The sequence below is a fragment of the Coffea arabica genome, chromosome 1c (genome assembly GCF_036785885.1).
Source record: "Coffea arabica cultivar ET-39 chromosome 1c, Coffea Arabica ET-39 HiFi, whole genome shotgun sequence".
Classification (NCBI taxonomy): domain Eukaryota; kingdom Viridiplantae; phylum Streptophyta; class Magnoliopsida; order Gentianales; family Rubiaceae; genus Coffea; species Coffea arabica.
Window position 1 is genome coordinate 47,076,622 of NC_092310.1, and position 19,511 is coordinate 47,096,132.

At 33.9% G+C, this 19,511-nt stretch overlaps 2 protein-coding genes across 6 annotated transcripts; one reads left to right on the top strand and one right to left on the bottom strand.

Annotated features, from left to right (window-relative positions):
* Positions 1-12,153: 12,153 nt before the first annotated feature.
* LOC113725001 (uncharacterized) lies at positions 12,154-16,368 on the top strand. 5 transcript variants are annotated; one of them, XM_072073996.1, is made up of 7 exons: positions 12,154-12,395; positions 12,892-12,965; positions 13,615-13,687; positions 13,843-13,936; positions 14,047-14,160; positions 14,252-14,309; positions 14,703-15,546. In XM_072073996.1, the coding sequence occupies exons 3-7, from the start codon at positions 13,633-13,635 to the stop codon at positions 15,168-15,170; spliced, it is 789 nt and encodes a 262-aa protein (XP_071930097.1). In that variant the 5' UTR covers positions 12,154-12,395; positions 12,892-12,965; positions 13,615-13,632; the 3' UTR covers positions 15,171-15,546. The 5 variants fall into 5 exon arrangements, with proteins under 5 accessions (XP_071930097.1, XP_071930093.1, XP_071930090.1 ...); XM_072073992.1 differs by lacking the exon at positions 12,892-12,965 and adding an exon at positions 15,799-16,368 and having other exon boundaries at positions 12,159-12,395; positions 14,703-15,212; XM_072073989.1 differs by lacking the exon at positions 12,892-12,965 and adding an exon at positions 15,840-16,368 and having other exon boundaries at positions 12,159-12,395; positions 14,703-15,212.
* A 1,028-nt stretch (positions 16,369-17,396) lies between these two features.
* LOC113725008 (cysteine proteinase inhibitor A-like) lies at positions 17,397-18,958 on the bottom strand. Its single transcript, XM_072074009.1, has 2 exons — positions 18,582-18,958; positions 17,397-17,954 (listed from the first exon to the last, which is right to left on the bottom strand). The coding sequence occupies exons 1-2, from the start codon at positions 18,681-18,683 to the stop codon at positions 17,760-17,762; spliced, it is 297 nt and encodes a 98-aa protein (XP_071930110.1). The 5' UTR covers positions 18,684-18,958; the 3' UTR covers positions 17,397-17,759.
* Between the last annotated feature and the right edge of the window lie 553 nt (positions 18,959-19,511).

Here is a 19,511-nt window from a genome sequence, read left to right on the forward strand (position 1 = left end):
GGTTTAGGCCAAAAACTAGAAATGAATTGAGTACTCAAAACAAAGTTAATCACATCGCTAATGCCAAGACTGTGAATGTTTTGTATAATTTTTCAGATGCCAATGATTCTACAAGGACAAAAGAATGTACGCCGACCAAAGAGATTTGAAATAAGTTGAAAGAAATTTACTTGTTATTAAATATGAATCTTTTAATTTGGAACCTCATAAAAATATTGATAAGGTGCATTATAGATTTAATGACATTATTAAAAAACTTAAAGTGCTTGGTAAAGAATACTCTTTGGGTGAAAGAAATTTAAAAAAATTTAAATACGTTGCTTAAGGATTAGAAAACCAAGGGTGCGTTTGATAAAATTGAAATCTGAAAATTGAAATATGAAGTCTGAATGCATTAAATTATTGAATTGTTAAATATTAAATTAAATATATTTGAGTATATATCACATTCAGTGATAAGTAAATAACTTATCACTTATTTTTGGGAGTAAGTTTTGCTTAAGAAATTCAGTGCTACTTAATTACTTCAGATATTTAATTTTTGGTTATCAAATGTGTCGAATATATTAAGATCTGAATCTATTAAATTTAAATGCTAAATTGGATTATCAAAGAGGACCTAAACTACGGCTATTGAAGATGCAAAAGGTTTGAATTCCATTCCTATTGAATCTCTTGTCAATTCACTAATCTTTTATGAATTGAAGTTAAAATCAAAACTGCAAGATCAAGAGGAAGTTAGACTCACGAGAAGCATTGCACTCAAAATCACTCAAGAAGAAGATGATTTACTCAAAATCTGTGAGAGCCCGTAATTTTGTTTAAAGTACTAAGTTTTATTTTTCTTTTAATTGCACGTTTTTTCACATTTTATTGATTTGAAAAATTGTGAAAATAATTTTTATGAGTAAATAGAGTTTTTAGATGATTTTTCTAGTATCGAATAGTTTTTGAGAAATTAAGAGCGTATACAGGACGTGGGACCCACTAGTGCGAAAAGTTCGGAAAAATTCGGCCAGTTCGGTTGAGTTTTGGATACTGGGTTTAATTTACCGGGTGTTATGAGATATTTAGAGGTTGCCAAGTGGATAGGTGTGAGAGAGACAAAAAGTTAGGTATACAATTAATGAAGGTGACATGTGTCACCATATGATTAAATCTTGTTTTGACTTACTATTCAAGCTTTTACCAATTAGTAAATAAAACCAAAAATTGACCAAATATCTTCCATTTCTTACAAGCTTGTGGCCGAACCTCTTGCTCAAGAGAAGAACAAAATCCTCCAACTTCCTACCTCATAATCTTGCTCCAATCTTCAAATTAAACCGATACAATTTCAAATCACTCCATAAAACCTCTCCACTTAGTGATTTTGAGGTGATTGGTGAAGTTATTTGGAAGGTTAAGGTGACCCATAGCTCTCTCTCTCTCTTGTTTTAAAGGTAAGTCATGAAGTACCACTCTCCTCCCTCTAATGATGCTTAATTGATGCTTAGTGGTGGCATAAGGTGCCACTTTATGGATTATATTGTGATTTTTGGTTGAATTGATGAACTTTTGTAATTTTTGGGGTTTTTTCTGTTTTAATATGAACATGATTGTGTGGCTATATATGATGATTGGAAATGGTATATAATGATTCTAGAAGGTGGATAAAGTGGAAGATTGCAAGTAATTTCTGTTTTGGAAGAAATCTGGAAAATTAGGGTTCCTTGGTTCTTCATTCTGTCCGAAATTTTAGGTCATAGATAGATGCCGAATTGGCCTTAGCTCAAAACATGAAAGTTGTAGGGAATGATATTTTATAGGTGCCTACAAAATTTCAGGTCAATCGGAGTAGTGTAGAATGAGATAAGTCGAAATTACTATTGCTGTTCTGGTTTTACCCGAAATTGGAATTTGCTTCTATAATTGGTTGTTTTGGTCTGGATTGCTTCCGAATAAGTTGTTGAGGCCTTCTGATGAAATTTAGCCCTGTTTCTTAGCTTTCAACTGGTTTTGAAATTTCTGGATTTGGACTTGTAGAGCCTGAGTTATGATATTTCCGCTAGAATGCGTTTTGGTGAATCTGTTTTACGTTTTGATGTAGTATCTTGCATTTTTGACCTATTTGCACTCAAAACTGGGTTACCTTCTGTGATGTTGTAGCCCTGTCTTTTAGATTCGAAATGGTGGGTCTTACACCTTCATCCGATAATCATAGGGCATTTGGTGCCATTACCGCAAAAAGAAGTCAAAAACTGTTTTTTCAAGGCCAAAGCTAATTGCATTTCCGAATTTTCTGGTTTTCTCTAATGATTGTATATGCTTATGGAACCCTATTAGGGTCATATTTGGCATTGATTTATGATTAGTTATCGAGTCTCATTGTACTTGTTTGTATGTTTTAAGGCTTACTTTTATTCCGGTCATTTCCTAGTTAACTTTTACTTTGAGCCTAGTGAATGGCTTTTAGAAATGAGGTGAATTTTGTGTGCGATGTTGGGTCTGATTCGAGGAAGTAATGAGGCCTTAATGGCTGGAAAAGTAAGAATTTAGGGGAAGTGCTGCCCGATTTTCTAGGCCGTTTGGTTCTTTTAAGTTGAATTTGCCTTTTGGTAGAAATAAAAAGGGCTTTTGGGTTGTTGAACCTAGGTCTTTATGCTATCTTTTTGTTCCCAAAAATCATGTTTTGTACCCTTGCATTAGTGATTATTTGGCGAGGCATACGACTAGTAGTCGAGCCTCATGTGCATTTTGTTTACTCGATTATGGATGTGAAACTTTCAATTGGTTTATTTTGGTTATTTTAGGGTTTCTTGGCGATTAAAGCCAATCTGAAGTAAAAACTTTTGAAATTGAGCCGGTGAGTGTACCACTCCCCTCCATTGTTGTTTAACTTGATTTCTGCTTTGCAATCTATTTAATTTGTTTGAGACCAGAGTGTAATTTATCACACTCGTTCTCTTGTCTGTTCATATGCCAATTTTGGTGTCAATCTGAATCTGTATCTGTATATGATATCTGTATCTGTATCTGTTCGGACGTCGTTTGGAAACTTGTAACCAACGACCTTTCTGTGACCTATGAGCTCAAATCCTGTGGCTAAGTTATTCGAGTCGGGCCGGCAAGGGCCTGGACGATTAGATAACGAACCACGGTAGTCTGTTTTGGGATCTTTGGGTATTGAGACCCTTGATTCCGGTATACTCGAGTATTACCATTTCTGTTCGGTTACGGTGAGCGGGCCCGGTAAAGGGGTGTTTGGTGGACGGAATTCGGTGTAAAGAGGGGTCTACGGACGCGTTGGTTCTATATACGTTGACGGATAGTCAACCGATTTGGATCAAGTACTGCGCTGGAAATTTGGCTCCTGAGAGCCACCCGTATCCTTCTGATTTGAATCATTGGTTCCTTTGCTTTACATCTGGCATGTGTACTTGAGTTACTAAACGTGAAATGTCATGATTTTATTGCTATCTGTTTGGTACCTCATTGAGCGCAAGCTCACCCCTTTCTGTTCCTTTTGTTTTCCTTACAGGAAAATAAACACTTTTGGTCTGGATTTGACAAATGGCTGCCAAATTGAGCTAGTTGAACATATCTTTTGTATAGCTCATGTATTAAAATCCTAAATGTACTTTTGGGGACTGTTTCCTTTTGATTTGGCAAACTAGACATGTATCCACTTTTGAATACTTTTGTATGCCACTTTGGGCTTGTAAATGCTAAGTTTCAAGATGTGAATGTTTGCTTGGTATTTGGTTGGGTTCTGACGGGTCGGTTACTATTCATGGCCGACTCCGGATTTCATTTTATTTTATTTTGGGTTATTTTTATTATTTTGATTTGTTTACGCGAGTTTGTAAGTTCCGGAACGAAACAGTTAGCTCTAATCTGTTCCGTTAGTCCTGGCGAGAGTTGGGCAGGCGGTCCGCCGAACCCTTTGGTTCTCCTTAGGGTAAGGCGGGGCTGTCACAAAATCTCTCACGAGAAGCATTACAAGAAGAAGATGATGAAAATGATATAGCTTTCATGATCAAAACCATTAAGAAAAGTTTTAACAATAATAGAAGATTTAAAAAAAAGAGGATCAAGCAACAACAAGAAGTAAGGAGATAAATGGTACGAATGTGGTCAAATGATGTACTACATAAATGAGTGTCCAATGAAAAAAAAAGAAAGAAGCAAGAGGAGATATAATGCAAAACTACAACAACTTCAAAATTACTTGGAACGATTGCAATTCAGAAAGTAAAGTTGAAAAAGAAGATGAAATGGCTCAAATGGTATTTCTATTTATTGGAAATAATGAGATATTTTCTAACTACTCTTATGATGAAAATGATGATTATTTGATGATGATAATGTCGAGACATTTGTGATTAAATATTGCATGATAGGAAAAGAAAAGGAGAGGTAAAATGAATGCAAAATGCATTTGTCAAAAATGCAAGATTGTTGACAAATTTCACCAATTTTGCAAAAATTTCACAAGATTAACCAATACTTCATTGATGAAGTCATGTAATTCTTAGATAAGCAACTAGCAGCTCTAATGCAGATTGAATGCACCATAAAAGTTAAATTTCATACAATAGACAACAAATTCATTGTTGGAAAGGGAGAAAAAGATCAAGTCAAACATGGATTGACTTATATTCACTGGGATAGGATTAGAAAAATCATAGTTATTAAACCGGCCCGGCCCGACGGTTCGACCGGTCAACCCGGTGAACCGGCCACTGAGCCAGGCCGGTTCGCTAAATGGATCGTTTTGACAAATAAACCGTTGACTTTTCAACGGACCGGTGGTTCAATCGGTCAAACCCGGAGAACCGTCCGATTTTATAGGAGACCGGGTTTGCATGTTAAAAATGTTTGGAAGATGCTGGAGTGAAGCTTCGAAGTAGAGGTGTCAAAATGGGTGAATTGGGCAGGTTTGGGTTGGGTAAAATGGGTAATGGGTATAAGTGAGTCAACTCATTTATACTCATTTAATTAGATAGGTATAAATGAGTAAGTCAAAAAATGAATTGGGTAACCCAATTACCCATTTATAACCCATTTATTTTAACTTTTTGTAAATTCATTTAAATTCATTTTTGCAAACTAAGTTAGCAATTTATACCACTCTTTGTACCCATCATTAGTTTTAAATATATACTTATAATGTTCAATAAACTTAATTACCAATTTTTTTTCATTTATACTCTATGTCACAAAATTACCTATTATTTAATAATTGAATAATAAGAATATAAAAATTTGAACTGAGTACTATAAAAATTAATATAAAAAATTAATCGAAAAATTTTGAACCCCTAACATTTTTTTCATATATAAATTTAAAATTTCATTTTATAAAGATAAGAAAATAGGCTAAAATTTATCATAAATTGGTAATGCTAAAAAATGAGCAAGTTAACAAACTAAGAGAAAATAAAATAATAAGATAAAACCAACAAATAATAATAATAATAATAATAATAATAATAATAATAATAATAATGAAACAAAAGTTGTTGACATCATGACAAAATGAAAATTTTGAAAAAAAAAAGGTGGGGGAAAAGAAGAGACTTGGGGGGAAGAGAATTCTAAATGGGTTAATTGGATTTAATGGGTTACCCAATAATACCCATTATTGGGTAACCCATTTATACCCATATACAAAAATTTAAGATACCCATACCCATCTATTCATGGGTGGGTATGGGTAAATTTAGTTAGGGGGTTGATTTGCCACCTCTACTTCGAACCAACGACCTCTTGTATTGAAGAAAATGCAACAACCGCTACACCAACAGTTCACTTGTTTATCATTTAGTCTTTTTTTTATATTATATATTAGACTTATTCTTATTTTAATTTTCCAAAACATAATTTATTTGGAATCTTTTAATAAATTTTATTACTCCCCAAACTCTATAAATTATGAAATGAATTTAAAAAATAACATATCACATAATTCATTCTAAAGGCAAATATCGTTCCTAATAATTCTTTGCATTTAAAATTCATAAATAAACTAGATAATTATACTTAGATAAAATTTTATTCTTGAAATTTGATGGATTACTAATTGCATTTAGGTTTTGTTAATTCTTATAAGAATTAATGATTCTATAATAAATTAGACTAATTGAGCATTTACTATGATATAATTTATTATAGTTTTAACCATATCAAAAATTATGAAACATAATATTTAAATATATTTCGTGACCCACCGGTTGAACCACTCACCCACTGGTTGAACCAGTAACCCGTTCACCCACCTCTTTCGCTGGGTTCCCCTCCGGGCGGGGTTTAATAACTATGAGAAAAATAGAACAATTTTCAAACAACCTGTAGGGCAGACATGCAACTAGACTTGGATATAGACTGCTATATGCTTACTGAAAATGAGACATTTGTTGGGACTTCAAAACCTTATTGAATTTCCTTTTAACCAAATGTCACTTTTGCCAAGGAAGGGAGGACAAAAAGAAAATCTACTATTTCTAAATTCTTTAACTTGTAGACCCAACCATTGAATCTAAATTGTACAGCAACAACATGAATCCCAACTAGTTTATAGGTATTATCCAAAAATTCCCACTCATTTCAATTGTTAGGAACTAATAAACCCGAAATATTGATAGTATTTGGAATTCATATATGTTACAACTAATTTAATTGCATGATAACAAAACCTTCACCATATCTATAGATTACTAGGGCTTCCATGATTTCTAGAAAAGAAAAACTAAAAAACAAAATAAGTGTAAACACCTTTTTAGACTAATATCCTGAATCTTTGTATAAAATTAGTCTAGGCAACATGTTGCATTAACAATTTTTCCCAAATCTATTTCTTCAAAAAAAAAAAAAAAGAAGATAACTATAGACATTTTTTTCAAAGGAAAAGGGAGGAAAAAAAACCTAATAAGAGACCATCATACCTCTCTTGGAAACACTTAAGGAATCTTCACCGTCGTTGGAGATGCTGCTGCTCGAATTGGGATGAGATGCCGCTTACGGAGTGGGGTGAATAGTTGATGCTGCTTTTCTTTTCTTTTTTTCTTTTTTTTTTAAAAGATGATAATTGTATTTCGATGAAGTTGCCGCCAACAAAGAGGGGATTGATTGCCGACGGCCTTTGATGCTTTAGACATCTCAAAATTTTTTTGTCAAGGATGTGAAAAGAAGAAGCCGCAATTTTAAGAAGGAAAATAACTTCAGTAGGATAGATAAGGAAGTTACTTTCCATATCTTGGTCGAAGTGATTTTCTGTAAGAAATTATTTTTTCAATTTAGATGGTATCCAAACAGCGGAAATTTTGGAAAACATTTTCTGAAAAACGTTTTACATTGAAGCAAACAGACCCGGAGTAGCAAGTTATTCACTTGTGAAGTTGGAATAGGCATTTTGTGTTATATAGGATTAACATGGTGGTTTGATAACATTAATTAATAGGTATTTATTTGGAGGTTTTTTTAAGTACGAATTTCTTAATGAGCAAACACATTTTAAATTCACATGTAAAGTAATTTTTTTTTCATTTATATTTGGTGAAAGAATATGAGAAGTGAATATAAGTGGCTAATTACACCTTCTACATTATTATTATTATTAAATATTAAATAGGGTTTTTACACTTAATTGAATCCTTGAATGTCTTGAAAAGCCTAATTTTTGCATATATTTTTGGTATGCCACCAAAGTGAAAGGGTACAAAGGTTCTTAACATTTAAATCAATGCTTTCAATGTCTTGGAACACTAAATATTGTTATTATCGTTACTTTTTACAAGAGGAGATGCAGAAGTAGAGCCACTAAAACGAGAAAAGGTCCCTGTGTTAATAATGAGAAAGATTAGACACAAAAAATATTGGTTACACTACATTAAGCAGAAAAATAAAAAAGCAAATAAATTACAATCACTCCAAATGGGAAACAAATGTACTATTATTGTGTTCGGTGGACAAGAAACACTTAATTTGTTAAGGCTTAATCCCAAAATGCCTCCCTCTAAGGTTACTTCAGTTGCAAATTGGCTTCCTTGTTCATGAAACACACAATTGCCTCTCTAAATTATGAAAAGACAATCATATCCTTATATAATCATTTCTTTGACAATTTTAATCTTTTGGCACCAAAAAACCAAATTTAACATTTTGGCTGAAAATTATGTTTTTTTTTTTGTTTTACAAAGAATTGTTATTTTAATAGGAGCAAAGTCTCGTGAATAATAAAGCTAGATGCCAAATATAACTTTTTTTTTTTGAGAAGAAGAAAAGGAAAAAAGGAAAAAGTAAAGCAACATTTCCCAATTAAAATGTTGAGTTTTATTTCTATTGATCAAAATTTCATGATTTTTCTTGAGTTTTGAGTATGAGGAAGCAAGAGACAAATTTTATTAAGATTAAAACTATAAGCTTTTTATTTAACAAAAAAAAAACCAGATTTTTGGTAACTAGCTTAATTCATTCATGAGACTCTATCATTATTGATATAACAATTTTCCACAGAATTTAAAAAAACAATTTTGGAGCAAAAAGATTAAATTTGGTGTACACCAATTTAATTTTTTAGTGTGAAAAGGTTAAAACTGTGAAAGAAATAAGTCGGGAAAATCACCAGTTTAGTCCTGAAACTTTTTCACTAACACCGATTTGGTCCCTAAAAGTTTTATCACATGAATTAAGTCTTTTAGCTAAAATCGTTATCAGCAACAAGTCAGGGGTAGTTTGGAGGAAGAAAATAGGTTCTTGTATGGGAAATAGAACAAGTGACCAAATAAAAACACCAATGGAGAAAAGGCAGTGGAAGAATAGAGAAAGAAATTAGGGTTCTTCCAACTACCCCTAATTGCGGGTTCCAACTAAAACGTCTTCAAGTTCTTCCTTTGAAATGCACAAAAAATGGAGAAATTTGGATATGGGGTCGTTAACCTTAGCTGCAAATCGATCTAGACATATGGAAGCTTGCATGTTAGAGGATTCAGTTGAGGAAAGGATGAATACTACAATAGAAAGGAAATTGTGAGGTGCTGTTGTCAAGAGTCGTGCAAAATAGTGGCTTCTTAGACTGCAACAAATCCATCAAAAAGGTTCCATGGATGTAAAAATTACGGTGTAATGCGACTCGCCAAATGTTTAAATTTTTGTAATTGGGCTGTATTTATTTTTTATTACCACTGATGCAATAATTTTGAATGTAGACATCTCATGCTTGCAACTTCTTTTTATGGTACGATCTATCTATGCCAGCTGAGTATGCTAAGAACACGATTGCTTAATTGTCAAGGGAACTAAGGAAAGTTCAGGGAGACATTAGGGCAATGAAGATAGAAATTCAAAAATTAACAAAAAGAAAAACCAAAATCTTGCTGCTGGCATTGGTAGGTTGTTACATCTTATTACTGGCAATGTCGATTGACAATGCAAGAAGAAGGCATGTGGTACTGGGACTCAAAAATGTTGTAGTATTAAAAATGGTCTAGTTGTTAGTAAAAAATAGCCTTTTAGAGAGCTTTTAAATTGATTAGGCATGTTGATGGAAATTTGTGTAGGTACGGACTTGTGTAAGGTCAGTTTGGCGTGCAGTGGAGTGTTCTGGCTTGCAAAGATTCAGCTGTTTATTCTTGTTATTTGACATCATCATTTATATGCTATGTGATATAACTTTATATGGTGTCAAGGTTTGGGAAAGTTTCGGCAGAGTTTTGTTCTTAATTTTGACAATCCCACCGACCAACCAAACAAAATTGCTTGTTTGGCAGACAAATTTTTTGCCAAGTTTATTTGCTACAAGTTTTTTAAAAACTTTAACTACAGTAATCTCAAAAAATTTCTCAAAGTTTTTAAATCATATACTTTCAAATTTTTGTAAAAACTTTTACAGTAAGTTATAGTAAAATTTGATACAAACACCCAAAAAATTCACTTGCCAAACGGGGCCTGTAATTTTAATACAAAACATAGTAAAATGAACTAAAACCATGAATACATATTGTGAATTGCATTTCTAGCCATTAACAAAATTGCTCGATCACATGTCATTTGGTAATGAGTACAATGTACTCACTCAGCAAGTCAATGGTAACTTAATAAAAGTAAAACAAAATATTGAAGGTTCAACTACATCAACAAAAGTAAAACAAAATGATGGTTGACCCGTATAACCAAAGCAAAACAAAGTGCCATCAAGCCTATCAGTTTCGGCAACAACTAGCAGCAACAAATTCTTCCTCTGGGCACCAAGGAACCAAATTTATATACCAAATTTAGCATTTTGGCTCCAATTTTATTTTATTTTTTTTTTGTTTTATGGAGAATTGTTATATTAATAGGAGTCAAGTTTCATGAATAATAAAGCTAGAGGCAAAAAAAAAAACTTATATATTTTTTCGAGAAGAAGAAAAGGAAAAACTAAAAGAAACATTTCCCAATTAAAATGTTGAGTTTTCTTTTCTTTCCATCGGTAGAATTTTCACGGATTTTCTTGAGTTTTGAGTATGAGGAAGCAAGAGACAGATTTTGTTAAGATTAAAACTATAAACCTATTTTTGAAACAAAAAAAAACAATTAACTTTTTGGTGTCTAATTTAATCATTCATGAGACTTTTTATCTTTGTTGAATTAACAATTCTCCGTAAAATGAAAAAGAAAAACATAATTTCAGAGCCAAAAGGTTAAAATGTCAAAGAAATATATATATATATATATACACACACACACATATGTAAATATATATATGTATATTATATATATTATATATGTGTATGTGTATATATATATGTATATGTATATACATATGTATATATATAGTATATATTATATATGTGTATGTGTGTATATATATATGTATATGTATATAACATATGTATACACACACACATATACATATATGTGCGTGCGTGTGTATGTGTGTGTATAAACATGATTGTCTTTCATAATTTAGAGGATACAATTTGTATTTTCTTGAAGACAGGAGGCAATTTGCTACTAAAGTAATACTATAATGGACTTTTTTGGGATTAAGTCTTTTGTTAAAGATGTGAAACTGCGCAAGGAGGTGGATGCTTAGGCAAAAATATTGGTATCCATGTACCACTTCAAAATCTCCAAATCTGTGAGGAAGTACCCACTTGTTTCATATTTTGTGACTGATAAGAACCATGTTATAGACCTAGAATCTTAGCAAGCATACTAAGACCAAATATTCTACTATTTACTTTTCCTTTAAATATGGAAAATTACTACTATGACATTCCAATTTAAAGTATTGAGAAAAAGAAAAAAACTATCAAAGAACAATAATATCAGTATTAATGGTTAAGGTCGAGACCTTGGAGCTCGTTGAGTTCCAATCCCCTTTCTCCTTCTTCATTTTTTAAATCTCACAAAAGGGAAAAAAAAGAGGGAAGACAATATCAGTATATTCCGTAACATGGTAAGAAAAATTGACAAATTACATCGATTTGCTGTAACATTTATCATAAGTATGAAAATTTTCTATTTAAATTGTGTTTTGTGCTATTCATGTTCCTAAAGTTTTTGCATATGATGTTATCAAAATCCTACCCAAATATTAATTGTAATTATTTACTTGATCCAACACCTATATTCTAATATGCTTTTGGCATAATTATAATTTTCTATTACCATCCTTGAAAATTTTCTCAATTTGTTTATAATATGTCGATAATCATTATTATTAACAAAAGTTAACTGTGAATTAACTGATTTCTACACAATCATCATCACGTCATTACACTGAGTGTAATTAGTGTTTAAAAAAAACACACAAACACACACACAGAGTGTTCACAAGAAGTTAGTTGCAATTAAATCACAAAGAATGAAATAACATTAAAACATGAAATTTGAAATTAAAAAAAAAAGGTTCCTAAACAAGTTTATACCAGTACTACTTTGTAATTACTTGAAACTCTAGGGATGTAATTGTAATTAACTCATTAAAGAACAAGGAAAAGATAAAAACAAGAGCCTAGAAAGTATAATTAAATAAAAAGAGGAGGACTTCTGATGACATCAAGAATAGGGGTTTTTCCGATAAAATCGAATCTGTGAAACCCCCTGACTGACTTTTGTTCCCCTTTTCATTTATTTATTCGTCTTTACTATTTTAAGCAATACCCAAAAAAAAAAGAAAAAATCAATTTCGCTAAGTCAAAAAGTTGGGGTTAAAAAAATTTAAAAAAAAAAACCAATCAAATTCTTCTTCCCAAAAGGCTTCTTGCTGTAGGTATAAACCTCGAAACAGAGTCCTTCAGGAAACGGAATTATATGTAGATAAGAAGGAACAGAAACTGATAAACTTCGATTTGTGGTTGTGGGGGCCGCAAAAATTCTAAATTTTTGAAGAAGCCATGAGGAAGAAGCTCGACACTCGTTTCCCAGCCGTAAGTTTTCTTTTCAGTATGCTTTTTGGTGTCTATTTTGGTAGATTTTTTTATGGGGTTTTTTTTCTTGTTCTTAAGTTTTTCCTTTTCTTTGTTCTAGTTTTGAATTTGTTAAATTTGTTGAGAAATAGAGCAATTAGGGCTAAGTTTTGCATTAGAGCTAAGTGGAAGCTTTGAATACTTTTTGTTTTCCGGATTTTAGGCAGCTTGGTAGTAAGTTTAACCATGAATTGTTGTGTAATTTTCTTTTGTTCTGGCGGTTTTTCCTTTTGGGTATGTTTTGAAAGTAAATTATGAGAGCCCCTTCTGGTTTTTGGGGTAGGTTTAGGGAGCTGGTGAATGGAGGGATTATTGTTTTTGCAAGTTGAAAGCTTTAGAAGGTAAAGTAAGGTATGCTCAGAGGTATCGCAAAGCTGAATTTGGAGAAGAAATTTTGTTTTTCGAGTTTAGATATGCTTAAATATGAGTTGTACTCTTCTGGTTATGATTTTGATAGGTTGGTGTTTGATCTTCGGAGCTGTTGAGATAGGATTACCCAAGTATAGTGGCTGCCAGAGGTTAGGGTTTAAGGTAAAGGAATGTACTTTAGGGTTTAAGGTAAAGGAATGTACTTTACCACCCAGTTGCTTTGAAGATATTTTTGAACTAGGGCTTTTCTCTCCAATCTTGGTTGTTTCAACTTTTTGGTGCATGTTTGGTAACTTTAAAGGAGAAACGGTATGTGATCTTCATGGCTGTTGAGATAAGGAAACCTAAATACAGTGGCTGACCTTAATCTCCTAAAGCTAATCATTGGGGAATACCGTCCAAATTAGTCTGTCTGCCGCTTCTTTCATAGCGGATTCGTAATTCTCGGCTGGCATAGAAGTATCTCGGAGGTGAAGGAGATTCATTTCTGGTACTGGTGGTATTGGACAAGCTCTCAGGGAATAATCTATTTTTTATTTCTGCCTTTCTTTCCTATGACGCCTAGGAACAGGCCAGAGGTTATTGCGAGGTTTAAGTAAAGGAGTGCATTTTTGGAGTACCATCTGCTTACAAATTCTCTTTTTGAACTAGGATTTTTTGTATTCAATCTTCACTGTTGCAAACTTTGGTAATCTTAAGAACAGATTGTTTATTTGCCGTACAACAGACTTTTGAGTTACATATAGATTGTTTGCATACTGAATTTGCCCTTTCCTGAACATGGCATCTAACTGTCTTGTTCCTTTCACAGTCTAGGATCAAGAAAATTATGCAAGCTGATGAAGATGTAGGGAAGATTGCTATGGCTGTACCTCTTCTAGTGTGTAAGTAGTTAAGGGAGAATATCCACCCCCTCCCCCCAAAAGGGTGTCTCTTTCTTTGTATGATTTAGATTTGTATTTTTTGTTTGTTATTTTTTATTTTGCTTTTCCTTTATATGGTATTGGTTTTTATGTAAATTAAAATTTTTAATTGGCAGCTAAAGCTTTGGAGTTGTTTCTGCAAGATCTTTGTGACCGAACGTATGAGATCACTCTTAGGAGGGGTGCAAAAACAGTTAACTCTTTGCACTTGTAAGCTTTCTTCTGTATCTTGTGTTTTAGTTTATTTATAGGACACTGGTCTGTTAAGCACTTTTTGGCAACTGTCCCTCTTATAATAACACTTCATAATTAACTTGTAGGAAACAATGTGTGCAGAGCTTTAATGTGTTTGACTTTCTGAGAGATATTGTGAGTAGGGTACCAGACCTAGGTGGTTCAGAAGCTGCTGCTGAGGGATCTTCCGCTAGAAAAAGGTACTTGAGGTTTTAGTAGTTTGGTTTCTCATTAAGCAAATTTTTAACATGCGAAGTTTTGGGCTGTGTGCTAATACCTTTTGTCATGCAGGAAGGCTATTGAAGATGAAGGGAACGACAGTGACAATGAAGCCAAGAAGAGCCACGTGGTGAGCTTATATTTCATGCATCTGTTGATCCAGTTTCTTTATTTGGTTTCTCTAATGTTTCACGATATGCTAAATGTTTGGACTTCTTGAGTTGTTGTACTCAATAAGTGATGTGACTTTGATACTATTCCCTAAAAGCATGAGGGGTGCACAGTTTGGTACTAACTGCAATAAGATGCATCTCCTAGCTTTTCCATTAAGACTCAATATTCTTTATTTTTCTGCAACTTTAAGTCTATATAAAACGTGAAATTTTAATCCTGTTTTGTAGCTTTTAATGTGCCTATTAAAACAAAATGGGAAGGAAGAAAAAAGATTGACAAGAAGTTAGGAGCTTTTAGTAATGACATTTGATGCCTGCTTTCCCTAATTGGTAAATATTCTTGACTGCAGTCCGAGACTGGCCACACCAGTGGGAGAGGAAGGGGAAGAGGAAGAGGGAGAGGTCGTGGTAGAGCTAATCGGACTTTGGAGAAAGAATCAATTTCTCAGTGTGAAAAGTATGAAGACGACCTAGACATTTCGCTACAAAATGGTGACAAGAAAAGTATAAATATCAAAAGAATGGATAATGGAGCAAATCCAGATGATACGAAAATCTCTTTGGTTGCGCAAAATGCTGAGGCACCAGTTCGAAATTTTGATCTTAATGTGGACCTGAATGAAAATGCAGATTCCGGAGCCATACCAGCTGGAACCCCTTCTACCTCATCGGCAAAGCCTCCTATGGAGGTGAGGCCTGAAGAGTACCCTGGTTGGTCCCTTGCTGACATGGAATCGATGGCTATTGATCCTGTTCAACTTGCTAAACTGAATCAGAGGATAGAGGAAGAAGAGGAAGATTATGATGAAGAGGGATAACTTGCTGCCGTCCTGCTTTTGATAGTCAACATGGAGTAGCAGGTAGTTGTTATCCTTGACATTGGGTAGCGTTCACATGATATAGATGGAAAATCTTATTTGGCATTAGAAAATCATGGTGACTGGAACAACTTAGTCAAGTATTTTAGACATGTTAGGAATTAGGAAATGAGGTTGTCTTTCTTAGGCTTTTGTAATTTTATTTGTAGTTGTGCTCTCTAACAGCTACTTACCAATCTAACTTTGTCAAGTTTTTCTTAGTATCCTAGGTTCTTTGTAATTATCTTGCCTAAGATTTAAGATTTGTAGCTCCTTTGAGTACGTGATAGTTGATAACCATCGATTCAACCATAAAAATATTTGCCTTGGATGTCAATTTTATATTTGTATAAGCTGGGCCTCTGTTAAATATTTTTCAATTTCAAATGGCGATGCATATTTCGTCATCAACACTGTGGTACCATTTTGCTTTTGCTTCTATTGCTTACGATTTGGAAACTACTAAAGTGTCAGGAAATGCCTGGTGTGCTAGTAGTATAATTTATAACTTTCATTCCTTGGAGATTTAAAGCAAGTTATATTTCACTAAATTAGTTAGACTGCAAGTATGGATTTTCCTGCCATTCAGGGGTTGATGCACGAAGCAGCTTGACAATATTAGTTTAGCAGGTGGTTTAATTCGTCCATACTAGCTAAGACGAATTTGCTTTCTTCTATGGAAGTTGAGCTGTATCCGTGCGGTATGATTTACATGACACAGGCAAGATGAGCACAAGAGAGAATGGACAACGTGGCCTGACAAGTTTGTTTCACTTATATCACACCAAGGATCAATTGTATTGCAGATTTTTGCAGAGGGTGAGTATTGGTTGAGTTGCAAGACTGCATTTGGAAGATGCTTTGGCAACCTGGTTTGGTTGAAGTTGGAGCCCAAAGAACAAGCGAAATTAGAACCCAGCGGACAAGTGAAGATAGATCGCTTTCAACTAAATTCAAGGACCTCAACAGTAGCACTTCATCTGGACTTGCATGTGATGGAATCACACTGATAGGAAATTGCGGGTTTGTTTGGATAGGGTATTATTTGAAATATTATTTGAAATAATTACTGTAACACTTTTTGTGATGTAATGTATGTGAGATGAAAAGGTGATTGGGAATATAAAAAGGTGAGTTGAAAAATATGTTTATGATGCAAGCGAAATATTATTTGGAATAAATTTTGTATCCAAATACTCCCGTTATTTCTCTAATTCTGTCTGTAGTAGTAGGAAGAACAATGTGAAACTCAAGGCAACAACTTTCTTCTGCACCATTTATAACCCGTCAGGTTAAAGCACTTCGAAAAGCATCAGTTAAGGGGGCATTTCAAACAAGAAAATGCAGAATATGTTTGGCTTGTGGCTGTTTTTCCAAATTCTGTTTACACGAGTCAATATGCAAGAAGTGATTCTCCTTTAATCATCAAACTACACCACCAATGACCAATGCAATGTGTATTTCCCCCAAATACAGGTATTAATGGCGAGAGGAAAAACAGACTCAAAACTTCCACCATCTATCTGTTCATTTGTTTGATGCGGTTTGGTCGTGACAACAAAACAATAAAGGGCTTTTCTTCCACATTTACGTTATTGGCCATGAAATTCTGTGGCACTGTAGATGAAGCTTGCAAGTTAACCCCAAGTTTAATCATGTGGTGATCCCTCAAGAGACCTTCCTGCCTACATTTTTGGCCTTCTTCCATCTTATCACTTCATGTTGTGAACTATTTGCAACGTGTATACTTGCAACTTTGTGGTACAGTGGTTTAGCGATTTGTCAATTTTGAAGTGAAGCAAAATGGTTAAGTTCAGAATACTTGATGAATCAAGAAATGAGAAGACTTACCTGTCAAGTGTTGTTCAATTATTTGCAAGACAGATAAATTCTACACATCGTTACAGCCTAAGGAAGAAAAATGCCAAAGACATCGATCCATCCTAAAAAGTGAAGGGGCATAGGTTTCCAGGGGAGCAATTAAAAGAGTTATTCCTAATTTTCTATTCATATTGACGCCTGGCATTTTCATGATGTGAGAAAATGTGCAGATTGAATTCCAAGTTCTGAAGTAACAAAAAGAGGATAAGGACCACTAGTTGTATTGCCTAAGGCATTAATAAAACGATATAACAGTCTACTAAAACACTTCTTTAATGAAGAACATAAAGCATTGGGGATGCTAGATGACCAGAGAATTTTCAGCGATTCATCTTGCCTTGTGAAAGTGCTTACCAGAGAAAAGAGAAAAATGACTCTTTATTTCAACAATAAGAGCCACATAAAGGGACTAAGGGTAATGATACTCAAGCCAGAGTGGTATAAAAACCACAGGATCAGATCACATCGAACCGAACATCAGCGAAGATTATGTTGCTCTAACATCTATCCAACATAAGATAACATGTTACTAACATGTTAATATTACGAGTTATAGCATATACAAACTAAGCATGTTTGAAACTCCAATCTTTCCAACTGAAAGACATTTACGCGTTAGCTTTATTTCTACTAGGCAAATAGGCAATAGCGCATTGTTAAGAAGCAAATTTAGGCACTAGTATCACCAGCAGCAGGCTTGAATTCTTGAACCTCCTTGAAGTTCAACCATGGCTTCACCCAAACTTTGGCCTCATAAAGCTTCTTCTCATTCCCATCTTTCACCTCAATGGTCAGATAGTACACGGTACCAGCAACAACCTGCTCTTTACTGTTGATCACCTTCTGAAATTCCAGAAGGGCATTCTGCAAACAATCCAACGCCCAAAGTCCAAACATGTCATACCAGTTCACATTACTAGATCAACTGACACTAGAAAGTAAACGCCTATTATTATCACGTTTGCCATTTAATATTCTTTTTTTATATTATCCTACTATCAAGTTTAGGAGGGAAAGATTATATTCTCCGAAGGCATATGAGATCATTTTGATTCAATAATAAGTTTCTAAATTACTAGGGCTCAATAATCAAGCCATTTTCTTGTACTAAAACTTACTCTGATTTCAAGACAAGTTCTTTTTTTTTTTTTTTTTTTTTTCAAGACAAGATTTTGATCGAATCTAGAGCTAAAAATTCACAAATAAATACAAAATCCACAGCAACCCTTCCATAATCAAGCCCTTTTCTTGTACTAGAATTTACTCTGGTATGAAGACAAGCTCCCAAGACAATATTATATCAAATCTACAGCAAAAAATTCGCAAATAAACCAAAAATCCACAACAGCCAGCTTCCATTTCTCCCTCTCCACTCTCCAAAAAAAGCCCTTTCCCTTTCCCAACTGAGTGAAAGAGGTTAACAAGGACCTCCTTCATTCATCAGAAAAGCACCCACTAAAAGAAAATTCAAAGAAATTCTGATTTACTCACCTGTTTCTTGTTGTAATCATCCACAGCAAACTTAGCCAGGCTCTCAATTTCAAGGCTGTTCTCATTGCCCTTAGATTCACTGATCCCACCAACTTTTGCCATTCCTTCTTTAAGAAACAAAAAATCGACTGAAAATTCAACAAAATTCCCAAATACAGAGCCTTCTTATCTTTTTCTGTGAACTTAGTGCGAGAAAAAGTAGGACAAGGAAGAGAGTGAGAGAACTCAGGCGTAGAAGTAGCCTATTTATAGAGGGCTGGGGAGCATTGAGAAGTAAACTAGTGAAGTGGGATGAATCAAGAGCACGGAGAACGGACGAAACGCGGGTCAGATTCGACGGGACGAAAGGAACCGTCCACGTGTGGCTTTGAATGGCTGGGAGGATGCAAAAGTACGATATTACATCGGATTCTTAAATGGCCCATTGTTTTGTTTTGGATATCAGAATAATCTCCTACGCGCTAGCTTAAGTATTAAGCTTTTGCCACTTTTTCAAAGGGAAGGGAAGAAATTGAGACAGCCTTATCCTTATGCCACAAGTTTTGGCAAACAAAATGCCAAAAGAGTAGAACAACATCATGAAGAAAAGCTTTTGGAGCTCAGTTTTATTTGAAAGAAAAAGAAAAAAAAATCCTTTACTTGTCAAAGTATACATTTGTTTGTACCTCAACAGTCTTGCAGAATTTTAAAATCAATGGTTCAGATCTACTGAATTTTTACTCTTTAATTTCATAGCGTGGTTCAACTTGCAATTGCATACTTTTGTCTTTGATTGAAATAGATTGTTATATTTGTAATGCGCAGAAGCACATATTGAAATCCTCAACTTCCTCAAAGTTGAGAAGGTTAAGCATATCATCTAAAAGAGTTCTCTTAATTAGGGATGCAAACAAATTAAATCGAGTCGAACTTTAGCATAATCGAGTCGAA